At 41.4% G+C, this 26,380-nt stretch overlaps 1 protein-coding gene across 4 annotated transcripts in view; it reads right to left on the reverse strand.

The window, feature by feature from the left end:
* SLC7A2 (solute carrier family 7 member 2) overlaps window positions 1–26,380 on the reverse strand; it is a 181,867-nt gene that overhangs the window by 52,659 nt on the left and 102,828 nt on the right. For all 4 annotated transcript variants that reach the window (XM_073608069.1, XM_073608060.1, XM_073608051.1 and 1 more), the window contains 5 exons: window positions 21,474–21,869; window positions 19,483–19,638; window positions 10,203–10,368; window positions 6,691–6,827; window positions 3,996–4,218 (listed from right to left, as the gene is read on the reverse strand). In XM_073608069.1, coding sequence (XP_073464170.1) covers window positions 3,996–4,218; window positions 6,691–6,827; window positions 10,203–10,368; window positions 19,483–19,638; window positions 21,474–21,849 — 1,058 coding nt within the window. In that variant the 5' untranslated portion in view covers window positions 21,850–21,869. The remainder of the gene's footprint in view (window positions 1–3,995; window positions 4,219–6,690; window positions 6,828–10,202; window positions 10,369–19,482; window positions 19,639–21,473; window positions 21,870–26,380) is intronic.

Raw genomic sequence — 26,380 nt, forward strand, 5'->3', positions numbered from 1 at the left:
ACCCATTTGTTTTGATTTTCTTTTTACTTTCACTTTCAATGTTAAAAGTAAACAGGACAAATAGAGAGGGTAAATCTCCCTAATGGGGGCACAGACAGCAATAAAAATGGACAGGGATTCTAATATCTCTCCACTGTAAACCATATAAAAATGTTTTGCCTTTAGTTATACTTTAACAATCACACTGTGAAGATCTGAGTTTTTTTTTGCGAGTTTATTAACTTTTACATATTTAAAAGGCAAGCATAAACATCACTGTGATGATCTAGACAAGGGTATCTTAACTCTACTTTCACGTACCCCATTAATTATATTTAAAGTTTTCCTGGATGAAACAGGTGAGATTATTTTGATCAAGTCAGACAGTTGAGAAATTCTTCCTCATTTTTATCTCTAGTTACAATACATTCTAAATATGAGCACAGGCAAATAGTCAACTAAAATTAAACTAAAAAATGAGTGTCAATGCACTGAGACCCCTTTCACACTGGGGCGTTTTTCAGGCTCTTTTGGGCTAAAAACAGCACCTGTAAAGTGCCTGAATAACGCCTCCCCTGCAGCCCCAGAGTGAGAGCCTGAGTGCTCTCACACTGGGGCGGTGCGCTTGCAGGACGTTAGAAAAAGTTTTTGGGGCAGTGTATACACCGCACCTCCACCACCCCTGACCATTGAAATGAATGGCCAGCGCCGCCAAAGATCCTGCAAAGCGCTTCAGCAGCGGCAATTTTTGGGCGCTATTAACCTTTTCCTCGGCCGCTAGTGGGAGTTAAAAGCGCCCTGCCAGCGGCTGAAAAGCTCAGCTAAAACGCTGGTAAAGCGCCGCTAAAACTAGCATCGCTTTACCGCTAACATGGCCCATTGTCAGTGTGAAAGGGGTCTGAGGGACTGGGATGGAGATCAGAGCAATGGTGCCATACACTGTCCCCACTGAGGAGTATGCAATTAAGCTTTTTTATTTTTATAGATTTTTATAGCTGTAGTCATTCATTTTAATAGGATGCTCTCTGTACACCATTTTAAAAATCCTATAGATATGATTTGTAAGGGGTAGTTGAAACTAGAAGATAAGAATTCCGTAGTCTAGAGAAAAGAAATGTCAAGTATAGAGCCCCATAGCAGAAACACGTGCTGAAAACCATCATTCAGATCACTGTAATAAATGCAGAAGGCTGACTCTTTGTAAGTGCATATTATTATGTAAGCAAATTTGTATAGTACATTGGCTTATGACAGATGCACATATATCCACCACCCCATTAAGCCTCAGCAGGTCCATGAAGCTGAGCCAGGTCAGACAAGGAGATCACTAATTAAAAAGTGGGTCTGGATTTGAAGGGCTCAATATAACTCTTATTATAGTGGCTAAAAAGTGTGCCATACAACTTGAACGTTTAAAGGAAACAGTTGGCAAAATAGTAACAAATGTAAAGCTGAACTGTGGGCAAACAGATAAATACACAGATAAAATACATATATGTAGTTTTACCTGACAAAGGTTTCTCATTGTGTCAGTCAAGTTATGAAATTTAAATATCTCTGTCAGACTGTACATCCGGGTTGCTGAGCCCAACTTTTTTAATGCATTTAAAGAGGAACTGCAGTCTGCTCACACAATTTGTAATAAAAACATATTTGCCATTCTGAAGCTTCCCTCCAACCACTTTGCATATTATTTTATATATACTGCGATTCTGTACTTGCCAAATATGCCGCAGAAACCTCCATCCACTAAGTCTGGCTGCTGCAGCCATTTTAACTGTGGGCAGCTGAAGCTGCTGCCTGCTCACTTCCTGGATTTACACAGGTACACAGAGGCACACCTCCCTCCTTTCTGGCAAACTCTCAGGAGAGTGAGAGAGAGAGCTGTGCATGATGTCATAAGCCTAGGCTAATGACCAGACAAGAAACAGGAAGAGTTCTGTATAAGGTATTTACTGGCAGAAAAAAAATGTTTTACTATCCAAAGTTAAAACAACAAGGGCAGAAGATTTAATAGATGGAAAGATGAAAAAATTACTGACGGTCCGCTTTAAGCAATACAGCCTGGTCACTTCCTTGGACCCATCTTATGATTGGACAATAAAGGAGCATTTCTCTGCTCTCATCCTATGAGCTTGTTACTTGTCAGCACGTATGCATATAGCACATCTGACTGGTTCCCAGTGCTGCTTCTACCTATCCTAATACTGCTTTTCAGGGGATAACTAGCTGCATACATTTGACTTCTTAATCAACAGTATCCACATTTCAACAACATCCACAAGGTGATTTTTTTAATGAACTCATAATTGCACTGATTGGTGTATTTTATATCTGCCTAAAGTTCAGCTTTTACAGATTTAGCCTTGTATGAAGAGCACAAAACAAAAGTCTCAACATGACACCAATGAGCAGATAATATGGCATATATGGGTGAACTTTCTAACTTGTTTATTTTAAATACTGTAATTAAATACATATATGTATATGGGCAGCAAAATTGGTTCAGTTAGTGGGGATTTCTAATTGGTTGCTATGGGTTACTGCATATTGCATATTACCCTTGCTCATGGCACTCCCTTAGTCCCTAACCCTATGCTTTTTTTAAGAATTTAAATGTATGTAAAAAAAAAAAATTAAACAGCATGCCAGATGCATGACTGGATCTGTATCCCTAGAGTCAATGTCACTGGAACTATATGGAAAAATGCAGACATGTAAAACATGCTATAATGACATAGATCTCATCACACACTTTGTGTTTCATATGCATTTACATGTTTGGAACATCACTCGTGATAATATGGTCATTTTTGATCTTACTACAGGTGATAATACATGCCACTGGTGCTCATTACTGTGCAGAGTGTTGGGGCCTAGTAAAGGTATTGCATAAGGACTGTATACAGTAACTGGAAGATGAATTTAAAAAAGGGTATTGACTCTTAGACAATTTATTTCAGGATATCTCCCTTTCTGTTGTTCTTGAGGAATATCTACCAGTGTTATAGCCATAAGTCTGATAATATTTCAATATGCTAACATGGCTTCCAGGCACACTAAGACTGAGACCAGCACAAAGTGCCAGAATGGTGGAAGTGGCTCTGGGTACAATGACTCTCTAGAGGGAAATGTTCTTTAAAAACCCACTATACAACCAACTTGTGTGTGAGCTGATAGGAAAGATTTTAATTAATTTTAATAAAATAACCATTACAGAATATTCTTTGAGTAAATAAGCCCAAATGATTGACCCTTAAAAAAATGCACAGTTATTGGTTCAAACCGATTTGGAGAATCAGGCTGCAATTATAAATTAGCAAATTTCAACGGTATTAAACCCAAAAGCAAATATTTGATATATTGCAGCTCACCAATTCTTAGCTGTGATTGCTGCATTGGTTTTCTTTTTTAGACTTTCTTTCCCATATTTTCATCTGGTAAGTCTGTTGTTTTTCAAAACAAGCTCTCTTCCAGATGTATCAGTTTACAGGGATGAGACAAACCATTTAGCAGGGGTGTTTACAATGATCAGCTTTTATTTATTCATGTAAAACCTTTATCCCAAAAGGAAAAAAACTGTTTGCTTGTACTGATTATAACCTGTTATCTGAAATTTGGCTTCAATTTGTAAATGTATTTAAATCTGCTATTACATCTAACACTCCCTCCCCACCCCAAGACTGACAATGCTGCTGTCTTCTGTGACCCCTGTGCTCCTTCACCCAGAGTTGTGTCTCACTAATACAGGAGGTATGTTACTGGCCAGATCAGCAGGTGAAAACAGAGCGAAAAGGCCTAAAAAAAATAATGCAGTCACCCCATCTAATGCTTGTTAAGCTGCAAAATATTACAGTTTTGATTTTGTGCTTAATACCAAAACAAGAATCACAGCTGTAGTATGATCTAGAGAAAGCCATTCTACATACTATGTTCCCTATTCAGCACAATGCACTAATTTCAACACAATGAATTCTGTCTTGTTCACATTTTAGATATTGTAGTAAGTTATTTACCTGGTTGAGAGGGCACAAAGAGAACCGACAGCAACAACATATTTGGCAGGACCCCAGCCAACATACTCAAATGCAACAGGCAGTGGGCTCTTCTCATCTAACAAGTAATATGGCATCATTAGGGTCAGAGCTGCTGATACTCCAAAATACGCCATAAAGCACACCAGCAGGGAGGTCACAATTCCAATGGGTATTGCTCTCTGTGGATTCCGTACTTCCTCCCCTGCAAGTAAACAGGTCAAAGCACAGGTTGAGAAAGATTCACTAATCAATGTTTCAACATGATTAGATATGCAAGTCAAAAAGGAAAATAGAACCACAGTCATAGTATTTTATCAGCATTTTGAACTGTATTCCAAAAATGTACTGAGTTTTTGTTTTTTGTTTTTTCACTGAGCAATCATAATAATATACTCACCTCATACACCCCTTCCTACTAATAACTACTCTTTTATGCATATCTAAACTCAGGAACAAAATGTAATCTACTGCAGCTTACCAGTCCTTAGTAGCACACTTGTTAGGGTGACATTGCAGTCTCTGTCCTGTATCAATGGAGGAGAATGCCTTCCCCTTATCCATTTTCCATTACAAATAATATTCTTTACAGTATCTTCATAACCTAGGAGAATGTGTTCTCCTGTGATTTTATTGCACAGACAGAAGGTACTGGAAGCTATAGGCTCACTGGATTCCTCCCATGGTGTTTTGCACTTATCAAAGAGCTTTCACAAAATGTCTTCAACTGAACAAATTAGAGAAGTATATTGTTAGTATTTACATACACTTCAAGAGTTAAGCCGGGTACACACCGGCCGACATTTGGCCTGTGTGTATGTCAGTCAGTCCGACAGAAGCCAGCCGTTCGGCCGGCTTCTGTCAGACGTGCATGCTGGAAAACCAATATCCGTCCGCCTCCCGATCAGTGCTCTCAGCCAATGACTGAGAGCGCTGATCAGAGTGTTCTGGCGAGGGGGGCTCAATGAGGGAGATTGCCGAACTAACCTCACATGGTTAGTACAGCAGCTTGTTTTAAGGTTTATGTAAAGCATTCAAGAATAACTCCACCTACTTCCACATGTTACACCTATATCTACAGTTGCTGCAGGGGTTCTTCTCCCCTGCAGCTGCTGTCGCTTTTGAAATTTGCGTGGTTGTGCATGACTCGGTGAATGAATGAATGTTCTTGTTCATTCATGGCCATCTGCTGGCAGATGGACTTGTGGTTCTCAATAAAACATAAATGTGGTAAATACTACACTCGTAGTCCATTGACTGTTCCTCTTCCTCCAGCTCTATAACTGAAAGTACAGTACGTACCTCGGTACTGACGTGGAGCTGGAGGAAAAGTCTGCAGGTGCTTTGCACTCACAATCTACTCATTTACAAAAACATAATAGTTGCACATTTCTTCCTGTAAATATATGAGCATTTATTATTTTTTTGTAAAATGTAGGCTTAGCTTTTAAGAACTTTTGTAGAGGAGAGGTAAGTTTTAGGGTGTGTAATAATGTGTAGGATATAATAACATTAAAGACAATCCAGGAACACTGTTATTTTTACTTGCTTTTGGTGAATGCTAAGAACTGTTGTGCCAGAAAAGCAACACACTAGCCAGAACCCTAACTTACTGTAAATACCCTACTTAAAAAGGGTATGTGAAGTCAAAAAGAAAAAACAAACATATTTAGTACTTCTCTGGAATACATGCACTCTTCCCCATGTTTTATACACACTGCAAGTACAGAAAAATAATTGCTGGGATGCCTGAAACATAGCGGGGTTGATATACTAAATGCAAATAGGCTGTGCACTTTGCAGAGAGCAGTTGCCCTCTGCAAGTGCAATTGCTCCATAGCTTATTAAATGAGGTAAGGCTTGACTTTGTAAAGAGTACCCAATCCTGTGCAAGGAAAATAAAAAAAATAGCATTTTTGCTTGCACATGATTGGATGATGGAAGTCAGCAGAGCTTCTGCTCATTTACTAAGCTCTGGAACAACTGCTCTTGCAGAGGGCAACAAGAGTCTTTTTCCCTTTAGTAAATCAACCCCATTATGTTCCTACAATCCTTTTGACATGAGAACACGGCTCTGAATTCCTAAGCACATGGTGTCAGCCCTGCCTACTTCATTTCTAATAGATTAAAAAGATCGCAGACCATTCCTTATCTCATTCCCCCTCCCGATCTCCATAATCACCCCTTGTGCACAGGCAGATAGCACAGGAAATGCATCAGGTCACACAATTTCTGTCAAAATCAACAGGTATATTTTGCACTACGGTAAAGATATTTAAAAATGCATTTAATGGTATATTTAACAGATCAAAAGTGAGCAAATAAAAGAATTTCATTGTTAGGGTATTTTTGCTCACTGGAGAATATAAAAATAACAATATATCTTACAAATGTACAGCTAGTACCCACGACTCAATTGATTGCCTTTTATAAAATTATCTTTTGGACTTGTTAAAAAAAAAAAAAAAAGGCAACATACAATGATTTATAAAGAAAAAAAAACTAAATTACAGTCCATATATTTGTATGATTTCACAGCTTTTCATTCATTTGTATTCTAGCCTTTAGAGTTAACTTTAATGCCATCTTCAAGTCTGTCCTGACATTCTAGCCAGGTTTGCTCAACATGCCGATCAAGGCCTCAGGGTCTATTTAAAGTCTTCCCACTAGTTCTCACCGGTTGTTGCAATGCAGTCAAATCCAACGAAGGCGTAGAAGCAAGTAGCAGCTCCAGCCAGCATCCCAGTCATTCCATATGGCATGAAGCCTCCGACACCATGTTTACTTGTCACATTTTCATAAGACACAAAATTTCTGATTGGTAAAAAGATACACACAAGTAAAACAGCTTTTATGTTTCAAGGTTTTTTTTCTACAAAAAATACTCACATTATAATCAGTATACTTTTTATGTCTTAATCACGCATACATGAACAAACAATATAATGTTTCTGTAACTTAGATCAATACCTTAAACTCAAAGTAAAATGTGCAATAAGCAACATTTAATAGCATCCAATCCAAAATCATCTGTCCACCATTATTCTGTCTATACTAAGCTGTTATAATGTGCTTGCAAAAAGGCACGACCTTAAAGGCAAAAACCTCCTCTGTAATTCTGAGTCATCTCCTAAACCACTTTAATTTGAATTGCAAGGTAGAGATTGTTATTTTTTGTACACATCCAGAGCCTTCGCTAAAAGTCATCAGCCCAACCCCCCCCCCCCCCATAAAATAAACCTATTACAAATCTGGGCAGTTCCAACTACATATTAAAAGTGCATCTAAACCCAAGAATCCCCCCCCCTTTGTGTGTCGGAAATTCCGATGGAAAATGTGTGATAGAGCCCACACACGGTCAGAATTTCCGACAACAAGGTCCTATCACACATTTTCCGTCGGTAGATCCGACCGTGTATACAGGGCATTAGGAAAATTCACACAAAAATTCTCAGAACATTCATTTCATTTGAAAGATTTTGTGTGCTTATAACATTTTATTTTTGGAATTAATGTCTTTATCAAATGAAAACTACATGCACTGATAGAAATGCATTCGTTCAAAAAAAAATTTGCATCCTGCTCCTTCAAATTTTCTCACAACAAACAAATGTCGATGTGACCCTACTAATGATTAGAAAATGGGCAAACTTTCTTAGAACCTTCTTTTCCTAAGAATCTTCATTCAAAATTCTACTCATCTGTGGCCAGTGTATGTTTGTGACAGATTTACTTTGAATGCTGCCCTAGGCTGAAAGGCCCACTTAAAGAGTTCTCTGGTTACAGCAAGCACTTTCATTTTATAACATCAGCATTGTAATAACAACATAAACAATAATTATACTTGACAACCCAATATAAGTTTAACTGAAAATTCTTCTTTCATGTTATGAGTGCTGCCTGTCTGCTGGCCATCCCCACAACTTCCTATATTCCCTGCATGCTTTTCAGCTTCTCCTCTCAATTTCTAAGGACTACAAAATCCCATAGTACCTTGCTGCCTGCAAGCAATCCTGTACTGACTCCTCCTCCTGAAATCCTGTCTCTCAGCACCTCTGTAGTTCAGAAAGCAGATTCTGTGAGATGTGTGACACAGCGGAAGTGACGTCATCACGGCTCTGGCCAATCACAGCGCTGGAGCCCGCGATACCCGGAAGTAAATCTGGGAGCGATGTCGGCTACAGGAGCTTCCATCTCAGGTAAGTAATTCATAATGAGCCAGTATGCTTTGCCTTTGTATTGCAGGTTTTTTTTTTTTTTTTTTGTCCTAGGGTTTAGAAATATGGAGGCTGCAATTGCTGACTTCCTTCTAAAACGCTAGTAGCCTGACTTTCATGCTCATCCCTTGCCAATAATTTAAATTTCAATAATGACCTGTGATAAACATATAGCACCTGAAGTCAGAACTCTTTATGACCCCTTTCACACTGGAGCGTTTTGCAGGCGCTATAGCGTTAAAAAATAGCGTCTGCAAACCGCCCTAAAACAGCTGCTCCATTCACTCCAGTGTGAAAGCAGCTTCTCCTTCCCCTGCTGAGCGGCTTCCATCTCCTCCCTCCTCCTCAGAGGCCAATGAGAACGCTTCTCCTTTCGGCCAATCGGGAAATGGGTCTCAGATCCATGCTTCCTGATTGGTGGAGAGGCGATTCAGTGTAAGAATAGGGAATTTTCATTCGCTATTCTCACACACCTGGGTGGGCTATGGGCGCATTCTCAGTGCCCCGAACCCACCCTATTTTGAAGCCTATTCGAGCCTCTGGCTCTAATTGGTTCTTCAAAAAACCACCCAACCCACGTTGGAATCTATGCACCCGGTGTGGATAGGGGGGTGGAGGCAATGGATAGGGGAGGCGGCAAAGATGCGCCCTTAATGGTTGGGCCGCGGTTGGGCTGAGACACTCGTGGACATCGCTGGTCAGAGAGGGACCTCAGGTAAGTATTAGGGGGGCTGAGGGGGGCTGCTGCACACAGAAGACTTTTTATCTTAATGCATAGAATGCATTAGGAGATAGAAAAAAACCTTCTGCCTTTACAACCCCTTTAAAATGTGGTTGCGCTGCACTTTGTAAATATGATGTTGAGGTGATGTGAAATAATCCTCCAGTGTTCATCGAGCAACTTTAAGATTTTTTAATCTTTTTTGTTTTGGGGTTTTTCATCTTTATAATCTGCAGTGATTAATTTTATGTAAGAAAGACAATGATTACCTACATATTTTTTTCCAAACAGGTTTCATTTAAATAAATGGAAAAGCAAATGAGCTGGAACTGGAGTATCAATGGCTACCATTGATATTGTTCATTATTAAACAGCACAAAGCAAGATATAAGCCTTGCCATTCCTCTGATTGAACAAACTAAGTTGTTCTAATGCCGGCCATACACGGTTTGAATTTCGAAAGAATTTTTTTTTTGAAATTCCTATCTAAGAATTTTCGTACGAATTTCGCACCATTAGTGGGCTGCAGCAACGGCCGATTTTCGTGCGGCAATCAAATTTGAGGAATCGGACATGTTGGAAATTTTTTGAAAAACGAACGATTTTCTAATCAATGATGGGAGAATCATGCGAGAAATGTAATAAGAAAAGAAAATTTACGGAGAGAAAAGAAGATTTCCGGCCACGAAAATTCTTTTCTGTAGCAACATGAGGTGAAATTGAAGGCTTGGCCGGCCGAATTTCGAAAATCAATGGTGGCATCATCGGATCACAAAAAGAAACTAACTTTCTGGTTTTGAAAAGAAAATTTGTTCGAAATTCGACCATGTATGGCCTGCTTAAAACATATTTTCTACTGTGGGTAGAGGGAGCTATAGATGTAAATAGGCACAGTAGGCACAAGGGCCAAATACTAAATTACACATGGTGACAGCAGGCCTCATATCCCAGGTTCTGGCACAGATGTACTAACAATAAATAGCTCTGCTTCTGATCTCCTGTATTACAGTGTCATTTATGCAGTATACAAGCAGAGTATATTGGAAAATGGGATGTCATGGATGATATTAGATATAATACAGACAGCTTGTAACACCACCAGCAGAAAGTAGGAATTCAGGCATGACAACTTATACTTATGGTGGACAGTGTACAATGTACACTTTTATTATTAGGCATTTTAGACGCTATATAGTGCTTATAAATACAGTTAAAATGCAAAATGAGGCATTTGAAGAAAGTGTGCCTTACCCTGGTGGAGCAGAGATATTCTGGAGAAACGACTCCGTTATCTTCCAGTTGTGGAGATCTCCTTTCACAAACCCAGCAATCATCACAAACAAGAGGACAAGCACATTGATAGCTGTGAACACCTTGTTCACCCAGGCAGATTCTTTCACCCCAAAAGACAGCAATCCTAGAAAATAGAAAACGATATTTACAAGGTGTAAAAGCTAATCCTTAGGGCCCAACCACACTGATGCATTGCATAAATGTGAATTTTTAGCCTGGGTTCACACCTATGCGAATTGGCTGTGGGTTTCCCCGCTTCCAATTTGTATGACAGGAAAGTGTGACCGGCTCTTGATGGAGCCGGTTCACACATCCTTGGGGCAGCCGCGGTCCGCATTTGGAAAGGGTCCTGTGCATCTTTGGCTCCCAATCAGGTGCAAATTCAGGCAGAAATTCCGACCTGATTTGTCCCTGAATCAGTGTACAGGGACGCAACGGACTCCCTGCTGTGAGCTGTGGTGGCATCACATGTGAACCCAGCCTAAGTCACATTTCCACAATGCATGTTAAAACACGATCACTAGTGTACCATTTATTCCAAAAGGCACCCAAGCACAACCGCATTTTTAGCAACTATCTGTGTGTAAAAAAAAAGGGTCAGGTCTGCTTCCATATGTCCTTCACCACTTCTGAAAACGAAATCTTGTAAAGGAAAGATAATTAAGTTACCTTATTAGAAGAGCCTTTTTACAGAATAGCGTAAAAACGTCTGTTTATAATACACAACAGGCCTGTGTTGATGGGCTTTGGACTTGACATGCACTCGTAATCATTCAGAATTCACTGACAGGTGCAGCTGACCTCCTTCTGACCTGCTCCAAGCAGGTTTTGTGTTTCCATGAACTGAATGGGAGTGTAAAACCCATCTGATATGTACAAAAGCCATTAAAACAAGCACTGAGCCTGTTCTGTGATCTTTTAAATTGCATAAGTTACTTGGAAATGTGTTTCATATAGATCCATAGCAGTTTTAACCTCTTAGCACCGGCGCCTCCCACCCCTTTAAGAGGTTTATGATACCTGGAGGCGGGACGTGGCTTGAGATCACGTGACGGCCGTGATTGGCTTTCACAGCAGTCATGTGGTCCGAGGATCGATCAGGAGCTTCTGGTTAGGTGACTGTAACTGTACTGGGAGAGTAGAGCCCGCATGCTCTCAGCAAATACGTGGCCCTTTGGCACTAATGACCATGCGGCGAGAGGCCGCATATTTGCGTACGACTGGCGCCAAGGAGTTAAACCTAAAAACAAAAATGTAATCTATTGTAGCATATCTATCCATAAATACTTCCTGTCCTAGGGTTGTCAATCTGGGAAGAGGGTATAAACAGTTTCATGCAGTTACAGCAACAATTTTTTTTTTTGGGATAAAGGTTTTACAGAATTTAATACAAGTTGACCATTGTAAGCACCCCGGTCAGTAGTAAATGGTTTGTGTTACCTCTCCATCTGCTACTTTTGCTAGACAGATTAGGCTCGGTTCACACTGACGCGACATAAGATCCGACTCATGAGACCCCGAGTCGGATGATGTGTGAAATTCAGTGTTTCTCTATGAGCTGTCTTAACTGATAATACACAAGTCTGTCCGATTTTAGAAAAGGTTCCTGCGCTACTTTGGTCCGACTTTGATGTGACTTCAGTGCTACAGAGTGTAAAAAGCAGGGCTCGAGTCCTGCGGGAACGCATGGCAATGACGTTCCTGTACTTTTTCCATAGCAGCAACGCCATTCCCGTTAGCAACCACATCCTGCAGGACTGGCCTTTGAACAGGGGCAAGCTGGGCTGGGAGGGCAGGATGCTGTGCTGCATTCCGGGAGTTGTAGTCCGGTCCACGCTCAAGTTCCTGGTGGCGGTGCGTGGAGACTGGAGAGGACTAAGCAGCGCAGGAGGAAACTACAACTCCCGAGTCCCAAAAACCGGCTGTAAGTGTCCCAGTGTGATGACAATCCTCGGAGTATCAGCATGCCTGGTGTGTAATGTCAGAGAGAGGTGTGCCCCATTCCAAACTCCCTTCCCAATTCCTCCTCCTTCCCTCCACTGCCGCACACGTCTCCACTACTACCGATACCACCGAGCCTCCACTCTACGGGGCAACCCCTGCCACATCATGGTCAACAGAGGAACGGCACCACACCGCTGACAGCTCACCGCCTCGCTGACAGGTCAGTTGCGATCTCACCGGCCCCCACTCTTCCAGGAACTGTAGAGAAGCTGGACATTACTGGGGGGGGGGGTGAAGGGGACAGAGGACATTACTGGGGGGGTGAAGGGGACAGAGAACATTACTGGGGGGGGTGAAAGGGACAGAGGACATTACTGTGGGGGGAGGTGAAGAGGACAGAGGACATTACTGGGGGGAGGTGAAAGGGGCAGAGGACATTCTGGGGGGAGTGAAGGGGCAGAGGACATTACTGGGGGGAGGTATAGGGGGCAGAGGACATTACGGGGGGGTGAAGTGGGCAGAGGACATTACTGGGGGGGGTGATGGGGACAGAGGACATTACTGGGGGGTGAAGGGGACAGAGGACATTACTAGGGGGTGAAGGGGCTTAGGACATTACTGGGGGAGGTGAAGGGGGCAGAGGACATTACTGGGGGGAGGGGAAGAGGGCAGAGGACATTACTGGGGTGAGGGGGAGGTGAAGGGGCAGAGGAAATTACTGGGGGTAGTGAAGGGGCAGATGACATTACTGGGGGGGGAGTGAAGGAGCCAGAGGACATTACTGGGAGGGAGGGGGTGAAGGGGGCAGAGGACATTACTGAGGGGGAGTGAAGGGAGGAGAGAACATTGCTGGGGGGAGATGAAGGGGACAGAGGACATTGCTGGGGGGGAGGTGAAGAGGGCAGAGGACATTACTGGGGGGGGGGGTGAAGGGGCAGATGACATTACTGAGGGGGAGTGAAGGGGGCAGAGGACATTACTAGGAGGGAGGGGGGTGAAGGGGGCAGAGGACATTACTGAGGGGGAGTGAAGGGAGGAGAGGACATTGCTGGGGGGAGATGAAGGGGACAGAGGACATTGCTGGGGGGGAGGTGAAGAGGGCAGAGGACATTACTGGGGGGGGTGAAGGGGCAGATGACATTACTGAGGGGGAGTGAAGGGGGCAGAGGACATTACTAGGAGGGAGGGGGGTGAAGGGGGCAGAGGACATTACTGAGGGGGAGTGAAGGGAGGAGAGGACATTGCTGGGGGGAGGTGAAGTTGACAGAGGACATTGCTGGGGGTGGAGGTGATGGGGACAGAGGATATTACTGGGGGGGTAAAGGGGACAGAGGACATAACTGGGGGGGAGTGAAGGGGCAGAGGACATTACTGGGAGGGGAGGAGATGAAGGGGGGCAGAGGACATTACTGTGGGGGGAAGTGAAGGAGACTGAGGACATTACTGGGGGGAGGGGGGGTGAAGAGGGCAGAGTTCCCGGGATTGCCCTTTACATCAGAGTCTGCAAGATTCCCCCTTACAGTGCAAGGGAGAACTCTGCGGACGCTGTTGTAAAGGCGAACTCTGATGTTAAAAAAGGAGTATTTGTTATATATCTAGATCTATATATATATATAGATATCTATATATAGATATATAGATATCTACATATAGATATATATAGATATATCTATATATATCTATATATAGATATCTATATATAGATCTATATATATATACACACTTTTTTATTTTTGAGGTGGGGAGAATCTTGGGTGAGTTCCTGCACTTTTTTCCCCAGGACTTGACCCCTGGTAAAAATCAAAGTTGTATGTGTGCGCACATCGGGGAAATTCTGTGTTGGCCGTGTCCCTTGGACACAGCCAATCACAGATCGTGCCAAATGGCCAATCACAGCGGCCATTTAGCACTCGATCTAATTGTCCAATGAGAGATGATCTCATATGTAAACATATGAGATCATCTCTCATCGCCGGCTCTCTCTCCTCACAGAGAAAGCGTGTGAGGAGGGAGAGGGAACGGCTGCAGCGTGAGTGAAAAAAAAAAATAGAAAATACAGTGCCCACATTACCCGTCAGTGCCATCTGTCCCCAGCGCCACCTGTCCTCAGTGCCACCTGTCAGTGTCATCTGTCCCCAGTGCCACCTGTCAGTGCCATCTGTCCCCAGTGCCATCTGTCATCAGTGCCACATCAGTGTCACGTGTCATCAGTGCCACCTATTAGTACCATAGGTCATCAGTACCACGTATTAATGCCATCTGTCATCAGTGCCACGTATTAGTGCTATCTGTCAGCGGTGTCACATGTCATCGGTGCCACATATTTGTGCCACCTGTCATCAGTGTCACATGTCATCAGTGCCACGTATCAGTACCATCTGTCATCAGTGACACCTGTCAGTGTCACGTGCCATCTTTTATCAATGTCACTTGTCATCAGTGCCACGAATCAGTGCCATCTGTTATCAGTGTCACGTGTCATTAATGCCACGTATTAGTGCCATCTGTCATCAGTGCCACATATTAGTGCCATCTGTCATCAGTGCCACGTATTAGTGCCATCTGTCATCAGTGCCACATATTAGTGCCATCTGTCATCAGTGCCACATATTAGTGCCATCTGTCATCAGTGCCACGTGTCATCAGTAAAAATAAAAATGTCCCTCGCGCTAATCTGAGAGATAATGGAATGGTGACAATAAAATAATCTAACTTAAAAATAAATGTTCAACTTAATGTGATGATGTCTCTTATGAGCAGCAGCAAAAACAAAAGTGTTCACATTGCACTCTAGTAATATAGAAATGGAAAGATTTTGCGCATCAAATCTATCACCTTAAGATGTGACCAGTAATAAATGCATATATTGTGAAATAATAAATAAATATGCCAGTGACATGATACACAATGAATATCAAAAAAATATAAATAAAAAATTTTCATATACAATTCATATAGAAATTCATAATAAAAAGTTCATAATAAAAAGTGGATCAATTTGTGTCCAACGTGTAGAAAAAATCCATAGAAAATATGTGCAACCGATTGTGCAGAATAAATGAATATATTTGTCAGTGACGTGACAAAAAAATATATAAAAATATAAATAAAATAATAATGTTCATACTATTAAATAAATTAATTGGCTGGGTCCAATATATGAGAGGAAATATACGTGGATAATGTGTAGATAATATGTTGAAAGTCTCGATCTTAGCAGGCTCCCAGAACTCTCACCTTAAGATGGATAAATACAGGCATCGATGGATATCTTTATGCTGGCACTGTGTAATATAACGTGATGGTGTCCTGGATTGGGCATCTGCTGATGGCTGAATGGTCCTCTCAGTGTGTGTAGGATATACCTATTAGAGAGATTTCCCACCTGCTGCCAATCTCATTCTTCTTCTCTTCTCTCTCTGAACCTTTATTCGATCCCTATGCCTCCCGCTACGTGTCATAAGTGCCACATATTAGTGCCATCTGTCACGTGCCATCAGTGCCATCTGTCATTAGTGCCACATCAGTGTCACATGCCTTCAGTGCCACATATCAGTGCCATCTGTCATCAGTGCCACATCAGTGTCATGTGTCATTGTCCTGGTGCTCCAGGGCCTTCAAAAGTGTAATAGGTAGTCAACAAGTTAGATGTGTCATTTATGCTCCTAGAACATGTGATGGTGCTCCCTGCATGTTGGGCCTCTCTATGTGGCTAGGCTGTGAAAAAGTCCCATACATGTGGTATCGTAATACTCAGGAGGAGTAGCAGAATGTATTTTAGGGTGTCATTGTGGTATACACATACCATGTGAGAGAAATAACCTATTACAATGACAATTTTGTGGGGAAAAAAAAATCTTCATTTTGCAAGGAATTGTGGGAAAAAAATGACAGCATCAAAAACCTCACCATGCATCTTACTAAATACCTTGGAATGTCTACTTTCAAAAAAGGGGTCATTTGGGGGGTATTTGTACTGTCCTGGCTTGTTAGGGTCGCAAGAAATGAGATAGGCCTTCAGTACATCAGGTGTGAACATTTTTTTATGATTTGCACCACAGCTTGTAGACTCTCTAACTTTCACAAAGACCAAATAATATCCACTAATTTGGGTTATTTTTACCAATGATATGTAGCAGTATAAATTGTGGCCAAAATTTATGAAGAAAAATTATTAATTTGCAAAATTTTATCACAGAAACTAAGAATCTGAATCCACCAGGTGCCTGGACTGATACCCATCTTGGGGAGCCGCTGAGAGCCTGAGACAGCCGCTCCCCACCCCTCCACAGCTCAGCGCTCCAGTGAGCGTGGAGGAGGAGAACCCAATCAGCAGCCCTCTGCTCAGGGAACTGTTATGCCGCGTACACACGGTCGGACTTTTCATCTACAAAAGTCCAACGGACGCTGACGGACTAAAGCTGGCTGATAATCCGATCGTGTGTGGGCTTCTCCGGACTTTCAGCAGACTTTTTCAGCCTCAAATCCGACGGACTTTAGATTTGAAACATGCTTCAAATCTTTACGTCGTAACTACGACGGACCCCGAAATCCGCTCGTCTGTGTGCTAGTCCGACGGACAAAAACCCATGCTAGGGCAGCTATTGGCTACTGGCTATGAACTTCCTTATTTTAGTCCGGTGTACGTCATCACGTACGAATCCGTCGGACTTTTGTGTGGTCGTGTGTAGGCAAGTCCGTTCGTTAGAAAGTCTGCTGCAAGTCCGCCGAAAGTCCGCCGGAAGTCCGCCGGAAGTCTGTCGGACAGGCTGTCGGACTTTTGTAGACGAAAAGTCCGACCGTGTGTACGCGGCATTAGAGAACCGAGCCATCGGCGGTGTTCATTCGCTTGGTTCTCAGTGTAGAGGCACCTGGGGACAGATGCAGCATCCACCTAGGTAAGTATGATTCCTTAAAAAAAAAATCCCTTAGACCCCTTTCACACTGGGGTGCTTTTCAGGCATTTTAGCGCTAACAATAGCACCTGTAAAGCGCCATAAAAGCACCTCTCATACCTCCCCAGTGTGAAAGCCCGAGTGCTTTCACACTGGGGTGGTGCGCTTGCAGGACGTTAGAAAAAGTCCTGCAAGCAGCATCTTTGGGGCGGTTTGGGAGCGGTGTATACACCGCTCTTAGAACGCCCTGCCCATTGAAATGAATGGGCAGCACTGCCGAAGCGCCTCAACGTGGGCGCTTTTAACCCTTTCCTCGGCCTCTTGGGGGGTTTAAAAGCATCCTGCTAGGGAGCAAAAAGCGTTGCTATAACAGCGGTAAAGCACCGCTAACGCTGGCACCGCCCCAGTGTGAAAGGGACATGACTTTTTAAATTCCGGAAAACTGGTTTCAAAGGGCTCCATCGTCTTTGCTTTGCCATCTGCCATTTTCCAAAAACAACTCCTGAATAAAATCTAGCTGACACCTGCTCTGGCTTGCACTTTCCCACCTATTTTTTAAACTAATCACTGTGGGGACTGACCATTGCTATAGTTATTGCATTGTTAATGTAAGCTTGGCCCAGTAATTAATTTCCGCATGCATTTATTTATTTATTTCCTTTTGTGAATTGACTTTAATGCCTTTTTATGTGGTATTTAACAAACGTTTTTTGGTGTTTGCGCTAAATACTCTATACAAGCAATAGTGAATTTACATTTTCATTATTGCATGCAGGCTGAACAATATAGATTTATATGTGTATGACCAGCTTTATTTTTAGTATTCAATTTAATTCTTTGGCTGTCTATAGCTTGACCATAGGTTCATTTTAATGAAAGTAGCATATAAAGTACATAATTTAAAACTGAAAGCCAGATCCTGTTGTTTTACTTTTTTAGACATGAAAACATGATTGAAGAGCATACATAGTGCTTTATAATTTTGAAATTAGAGAGAAATGTGTAGCACATGATCTTATAAAGTTAATTCACATGGTCTTAATCACCTGATAATGAGAAGCATGATTATGTTTGAGACATTTACTTTTAAAGTTGTATGGGGACTTCTGTCAGGATAGCCTACTTTTCATCTTAAGATTCTTGGATAAGTATATAGAACTAGCATAAATGTCAGGACCGATCATGTGCTGTGTAACAGGATGTGAACAACTACGTAGAGTAACATGGTTTTCAACTGTATTATAAACCTCTGTTGCACTGCATTTTAAAATTCTTCCCTATTTCTCATGGTCCTGCCACCAAAGTGAGATTTATCTCCAGTCCACCCCTACATCACCAGAACTTTTCTCTTGGCCCAGTTCTTTTGTTATTTAAAAACATGCAAAGCTAAAGCTGATTGGCTGCAGTCACTGTTTCACCAACAATTTTCCGGTGTTATCAGGGACAAGATTCTAGCAGTCTATGGCCAGAATAAGATTGTGTACTCTTTCAGGTAACTAAACATTTCATAAAACCACGACCTATACTGTATATGTATTATTACTATACTGAAATCATATTATATAGGCACAAGCATGTGAGCCCTGCAATCTATCTATTCTGACTCTAAGATGTCAATAATTTCACTGATTGTAAAGTTACTTAATTTTATAATTCTAGTATAAAAATATTAATAACAATCAATTGAAACAAAACAAAAATGTGTTCATTACTTAATTTCTCTGTTGCTGCAGTAGCAAATGTGGTCTCAAATTATTTATCAGCAGTAGAATTGTAAGCTTAGTCTATCTTTAAAGCTGAACTCAATACAGATATACATTGTAAAACATAATTTACTACTATTTGTTTTAAAACATATATATATATATATATATATATATATATATATATATATATATATATATTTTTAAATCTACTGTAAATGCTTTATACTGCCTTGATATCAGCCTCCTGTAAACCCCTGTATATTTGATTTAAGATGGATTGTCAGCACTGGGAGCCAATCAGGCACTGCTACATGCACATGTGCTGACAGGTGAATGGAGAGGGATAAGCTATCCTTACTGTTTTCTCAGTATGAACAGTTTTTTAAGATGCAAATGTGACACTAAGACCAGCAATTATGATTTGTTGTTCTGTGTGTGTAAAATAATTAAGAAGGCAGCAAAGACATACCCAATCAATAACCTAAAAATATTGAGAGATGCTAAATTATTAGAAGTGATAAGCTTCTGCATCAGTTGAAAGTTTATGTTTTCATTATCAAGGGTTCAAGAGGGGATTGGATAACCTTCAAAAGTCTAAACGTGTTGTGGAAGTGCTAAGAATAGCACTTCCAACTGAGTCACTATAACAGTGCAGAGGAGGCAAAGAAGACCTGGATGTTATTACATTCTTACCTGACAAAAGCAAAATAAGACAAACTGCAAAAAAGTCAGGGTATTCAGCCAGGCCAGGGGAATTCATCCTAAAATAGGTTCTAAAAAAAAGGCCAATCTGCTTCCCCAGAAGTTCATCAAATGTACCACTCCATGCTCTTGCTACACTGGAAGTGCCTGCAAAAAAAAGCAGAGAAGAATGTTCAGAGAGCGTAAACCATGTACTAGGGGCACAATTTACTTTCTATATTAGATGGTGCATAAACTTCAAAGGATAACATAATGCAATTGGACAACCTCCACACAATAAACAAGCACACACACCTACTCTATAAGATAAACTCTTAACTTTTTTGTGTATACATACAGTATGACGTGAAGCAATTGCTGTACTCAGTGAAGGTGGGCCGATTAATAAATGACAAAGTTTGTATAGACAAACCTATTGGCTGGACAAGGTTAACATAATGAACAGAGATTTGTGTTTTACTTATTAGTGCCCATGTTTAAACAACTCTCCGCACGCTGTCAGTGATTGGGTTTCTAGTGTTGCATTGATAAAGACACATTGTAAAGGTTCCTTTAGAGGGCATTTGACCCAGCTATCAGGGAACTTTGTATGAAAGGAAGAGAAAACAGACATTGCTGCTAAAGTCCCTCTGGCTTCCCCTACTTTCATGGTCCACAACTGCATAGGAGCTTAATTATGCTCACAACATATATATAAAAAGGTAAAGGGACTTAACAACACTCTGAAATATCCCAAACAGATAAATTTATTGTTCAGGTGCACAACATGTACTGTGCCAAGACTCCAACCTCTGTAATGTCATGGGCTAGATCATGGCACGGTGCATGTTGTTCACATGAACAATAAATCTATCTGTCCTTGGGATATTACAGAGTGTGGCCAGTTCCTTTTGTCTTTTAGGGAATTTTGTATGTCTGTAGATTTCTCCTGGTGCCTGATGTCCAAGCCTGCTTCATCAAAATAATAAATTAGATAGGATGGAGATCCCTAATCAGTTGGCATGGTTTTCCCCTGGAGAGACTTTTATCTGAAGTTCCCCCAATCCCCATTCCATAACACAAACAAACAAGTTCATCCAATGCACACTTATATACTCGTACAAGAATTGTTCACAATAACCATCGTTCAGTGGCTGGATAGCACATGTACAGCTGGCCGCCATGTGTGGCCAATTCCTTTTGCCTTTTAGGAATCTTTGTAGTTAGGAAACCATCCCTGATGCCTGGTGGCCAACCTTGCTTTAGGAAAAGATCAATCAATTGGGATGGAGTTCCCTAACCAATTGGTACTTTTTTCCCCTGTATAGGTTGTTGTCTGTAGTGCCCCTTTCCCTCTCCTAAGCTCTTACATGTTTGTACAAGAATTGTTTGTAATAACTATGGTTCAGTGGCTGGATTACTCATGTACAGCTAACTGCCATTTAGTGTCTGGTGGCAAAATAAAACATAGAAAAGAAATGGTAAAGTGTAAAAGACACATGTCTGTTAAGGAAAATAACAGTGATGCCACATATGTTAGTAGTATGAAGGACAAAAGTGTCTCAAAGTGAGGACATAAAGGTGTATAGAGGGATCAAATCAAATGTGACCAAGGCCAACTGCCCCCGGTCATTGGTCTTTACACACGCAACAATGAAAAGGATATAATCTCAAGATTATAATAAATAGCAAGGAATAATGAATTCATAATACTATAAAGCCTCTTTTTTAGCGGAAACATTTTTTTATTCTTAACCTCTGGAAATAGTTTGTCATTGCAAGAGTGGTGAAAATGTAAACAGTTCTCGGTATGAACTGGTTTTAGTACCCGCAGCTGATAGTTTCCAAAAAGTGTTGGATGCCTTCCTTTAAAATTGAAAAGGTCTTACATTTCTAAAAATATATAGTAAAGTGTATATTCAGGTATTCATCCAACTGCCATTTAGGGTCAAACATTTTTATCAACATGTTTTATGTTGGCAAAGGTTTTTGAAGATACTTACCAATGACATAAGATAAAATGAGATTCCAGCCTGTAATAAAAGCCCAGAGTTCCCCCACTGTGACATATGTATAAAGGTATGCAGAGCCAGTCTTTGGCACGCGGGCTCCAAATTCAGCATAGCAGAGACCTGCCATTACAGAAGCTAGTGCAGCAATTAGGAAGGAAATCACAATGCTAGGACCAGAGTTCGACTTGGCAACTTCTCCAGCGAGAACATAGACTCCAGCCCCGAGAGTGCTTCCAACTCCAAGAGCAATCAGGTCCACAGTAGAAAGGCAGCGACATAGTTTGGAATCCTCAAGACTGTCCAATGTTACAATCTTCCTGCGAAGTACACTTCGTGCTAATGACAACACTGGTCCACATGGAACCATGATGATATCTTCACTCTAAACTGGGAGGGGAAAAAAAAAAAACAGAAAAGCTATTTACACTGAAAAATATCACTTATGGAAGAGCAAACGTTTAAATAGTATTCAGCATAGAAAGGATCACTGACTATTTGCCAACCCTAATAACCACTTAAAACCATAAAAGTTTTTTTTACTAGGGCTGTGGAAAGTGAAATGACTATGAAGACAGTGCAGCAAACCGCAGCAGGATTTAACTTCTTCTTTTTGACTACAACATACAGAATTTTTATTAGCTGCTTTGGGTTAATTCTCTGTACTACTTTGTCGTACTTTACTTCTTTTCCCTCCATTGTGTACTACGTTTCCAAATAACAAAACGTGTACCTACTGCTTGCACCATTACGTATCAGCACTGGGGAAGACCATCCCAACAGGGAGTTGATTAATGCCTGTGACCAGTAGAGAAAAAAAGTATGCATCCAAACAAATCTACAAACAGCATCACAACATGCTGACCATATTCATAGAAAGGGCAGTTGGATGTCAGCATACAACTGCATACTGAAAGACATTCTTCACTTCTCACTCTCTCATGTCCTTTAATGCTTTTACCTTGTCAGCATGCTCTTTCTGTGAGGTGCCATGCATATTTTGACACTGACAGGAAGAACAAAATGTTTTCGAACAAAAAATTCAGAACACACTTTTTTCCCTGGAGCATATTCTCTCAAGTTTCCATTTAACATGACCTATGTAAAATTACACTAGTAAAATGGCAGCATGCATGCTAAGAGTGACCAGTTAGAAGTGTGAGAGTTCAGTGGCACAACTTTATTCCCAGGAGAGTAGCTAGCACTGGTGCTCACCAGGCTCAATCAGAACACTCAACCAAGAACACTCTAGAACCGGAGCTAAAGTTTACCATTCCTTTGCAACTACATTCATTAAAACCAGCTTTGCAAGTTTCTTACAGAATATCTATCCAACTTATCTGCAAACTCACGGGAGTGCTAACTTAAAGTGCTTGTTATCCAAACACTTATATATTTCTGATATGTGCCTGCTGTACTATCTACTTGTATGAGAAAGTATCCTGTTCTCTTTGTATTGCTTCCTGTGTGTGAAATCCCTGGTGTTCTGCTAGCTCCCTTGCTTTTCTATTAAAAACTGACCACACTAAGCAGGAGAACATACTGTAGTCAGTTCTCTAGCTATGCTGGGAACTCAGTAGGCTCTCTTCCAATGATCAGACTGGTCCTGACATGCCCCCGCTGCACAGTCATTCACTGGGAAGCTCAGTGTACTGCTGTTTCTCCTCCAGCTTTTATGCAGCTGAGAACAGAGGGAATGTGATTACTTATAAAAAAGAGAAAAAAAGCTATTTATAATTTTTTTTTTAATATATATCTATACACAAATGTTTTGTTTTCATTTCTATTTTAAACTGAATGGGTTGTTTTACAAAGTGATTGTTTACAATCACTTTATCCTCATCCTGCTCTGGGTTTATAGATTCTGGGAATTGAGAGTTTCCCACACACTTAGGGCTCATTTACACTTGCTTCGGCTTCAACACACATTTACAGCTAGTTTACACTTGCTTCAAAACAAGGCTTCGGCCAAGCTTTGTTAAACCCCTCTGAACGCTAGTCAAAGCCCCTTAACTAAATAAAATGGTTAGCTTACAATCCTGTTTACACCTTGCTTTTTCTTTGCTTTGCTTCGGCTTCGCTTCAAAAATTATACCTGATGTCGTTTTAGTTGTGCTTCAAAGCGTCTTCAAAGCCTCCATAGAAGTCTATGGCAAAGCTTGCTTGAAGCCCCACTGAAGCCCCACCGAAGCCTGTTTGAAGCCTGTTTGAAGCACCAAGCAAAAGTAAACAGGACTGTAAGCTAACCATTTTATTTAGTAAAAAGAGCTTTGACTCACATTCAGAGAGCTTTAACAAAGCCTGTCCGAAGCCATGTTTTGAAGCAAGTGTAAACTAGCCCTTACCGTAACATGGTCACTCATATATTACTTGCATCCAGAAACACTATAGTGAGACACTGGAGATCACAATTGGCACCTAACCCGTCGGAAGCTGTCAAACTAGTTAAAATGAATTATCTTTATGACAGGTCACTGTCACAAAAAATTGCCTCACATGCTACATTTGAAAGATGATGGCAACCCTGTTGTAATTGATGTAACATCTAAATTGCTCTGCTGAAATGAATATTATTGGTGCTCTACTGCACTTTAGCAAAGTCTCTCCAAACTTTTTACTGTATTATGTTTCTTTATCATTTCAGCTATGGGAAATCTCTGCGCATTTTGTTTAATATCTTTTGTTCTTTTTTTCCCTTGTTCTTTCCCTGTTCTGACTGGTAAATGTTCAATAAAAATGTTTTCTTGTTCACTTAGATAATCACATTTTTAACAGAAATGTGCCTCTGTCTTGTATACAAGCATACTTCAAGCTTTAATAAACCCAAAAGCAAACATTTATTATATGCAGCTTACCAATTATTGGATGTGATGGCTGTATTAGTTTCTTTTACTATTTTTTTTTTTACATCCTATTAGCTCAGTGTCACTACAGTATACTACTCCGGGAGAGTGATCAGGGATTTTTTTTTTTTTTACACTGTAATGCCGCGTACACACGGTTGGAATTTCCAACAACAAATGTTCAATGTGAGCTTGTTGTCGGAAATTCCGACCATGTGTAGGCTCCATCGGACATTTGTTGTCGGAATCTCCGACAACAAAAATTTGAGAGCTGGTTCTCAAATGTTCCGACAACAAAATCTGTTGTCGGAAATTACGATCGTGTGTACACAATTCCGACGCACAAAATTCCACACATGCTCGGAATCAAGCAGAAGAGCCGCACTGGCTATTAAACTTAATTTTTCTCGGCTCGTCGCACATGTTGTACGTCACGCGTTGTTGATGTTCGGAATTTCCGACAACATTTGTGCGACCGTGTGTATGCAAGACAAATTTGAGCCAACATCCGTCGGAAATAAATCCAGGACTTTGTTGTCGGAATGTCCGATCGTGTGTGCGCAGCATTATTGCTTATACAGTGATGATCACTGTATAAGCCAAAGTTTTAGCTGTCATTTATGAATGGCTTGCTTCTGGTTGTGATCTAAGATTGGGCTAAGCTAATCACATGGTACAGGTAGCCAGGTACCATGTGATTGCTTTGAGCCAATCACAGATTACAACAGTAAGCAAGCTGTTCATGAATAGAAAGCCATTTATGACAGGTTGCTTACATTTTTATCAAATGATCGCTATGACCAATCATAGAGATCACATTAAATCCGGTTACCGGATACCACTAACAGCTGCACGCCCCTAATCCTGGCAAAGCACAATCATGTGTATACAGTATATGTGACTGAACCCGCCCGTGCCACCCCACCACAGTAAATGTACTGTGCCGGGGTGCCAAGTGGTTAAAGGTCCCTGCAAGAGAAGAGGTTGTATAACTAGTTCTCTGGTAGCCCATGTTTACATTCTTCAGCATTCAACACTTCTAGGAGTGCTGAATGCCCATGGCTAATACTGGCCGGTATCCGCCGGTTCACAAAAACTGGCTGACATGCAGCTTGTGCAACAAAAAAACAGGTGACATTCGGCCTGTGTGCACATCAGCCTGCCCGACAGAAGCTGGCCAAATGGCCGGCTTCTGTCGAATGGGCATGCTGGAAAACCTACATCCGATCAGCGCTGACAGCCAATGGTTATGAGTGCTGACTGGTGTGTTCTGGTGGGGTGGTGTGGTCCCCCTGTCAGAAAACAAAAGTTCAGCAGGGAGATCGCTGTACTAACACCACATAGTTAGTAGAGGGAGCTCTTCTCGAGCTCCTCAGTTTTTTTCCCGTTCAGCCCACTGGGTAGAACGAAAAAGACTCACAGTGTGTATGAGGCATTATGCTACTACAGGACTCAACATTGATGTAGGGGCCAGAAGAAGAAACCATGGGACGCAGCAGCACACTCCTGGAACTGTCGAATATCAGAGTACTACACAGACTACAGCAATGAATGGGGGGAAGGCAGATAGGAGAGGTGAGAACAATGCTTCTTTTACTACAGAAATTATATTCTTGAGTTTTGGGTGATACTGGAACAAAGATCAGGGGTAAAGGTGTACCTCTCAAGGATTCTCCAAATGGAGGACTTTTTGAGGCTTGAGGCTTGAGGCACAGTCCTCGCAATTACCGAGGGTGAAGATTCCTATCTTAAAAAGATAACAGGATTTAGAGACATCCCATCAGAACTGCTTATTTTGAATAATCCTGTATTTGATCAGCTATGTCAATTTCCTGACAATAATTTTCGGAAACAGAGTGGAGTAGTTACATTGGGACAAGTATATGAGGGTGCGACTTTGTATTCATTTGAATCTTTAAAGCGGAGTTCCACCCAAAAGTGGAACTTCCGCTGAATTGTCCCCCCCCCTCTGGTGCCACATTTGGCACCTTTCGTGGGGGAGGGGGAGCGTATACCTGTCTTTGACAGGTACCCTATCCCCACTTCTGGGAGACCAGG

The sequence above is a fragment of the Aquarana catesbeiana genome, linkage group LG01 (genome assembly GCF_042186555.1).
Source record: "Aquarana catesbeiana isolate 2022-GZ linkage group LG01, ASM4218655v1, whole genome shotgun sequence".
Lineage (NCBI taxonomy): Eukaryota > Metazoa > Chordata > Amphibia > Anura > Ranidae > Aquarana > Aquarana catesbeiana.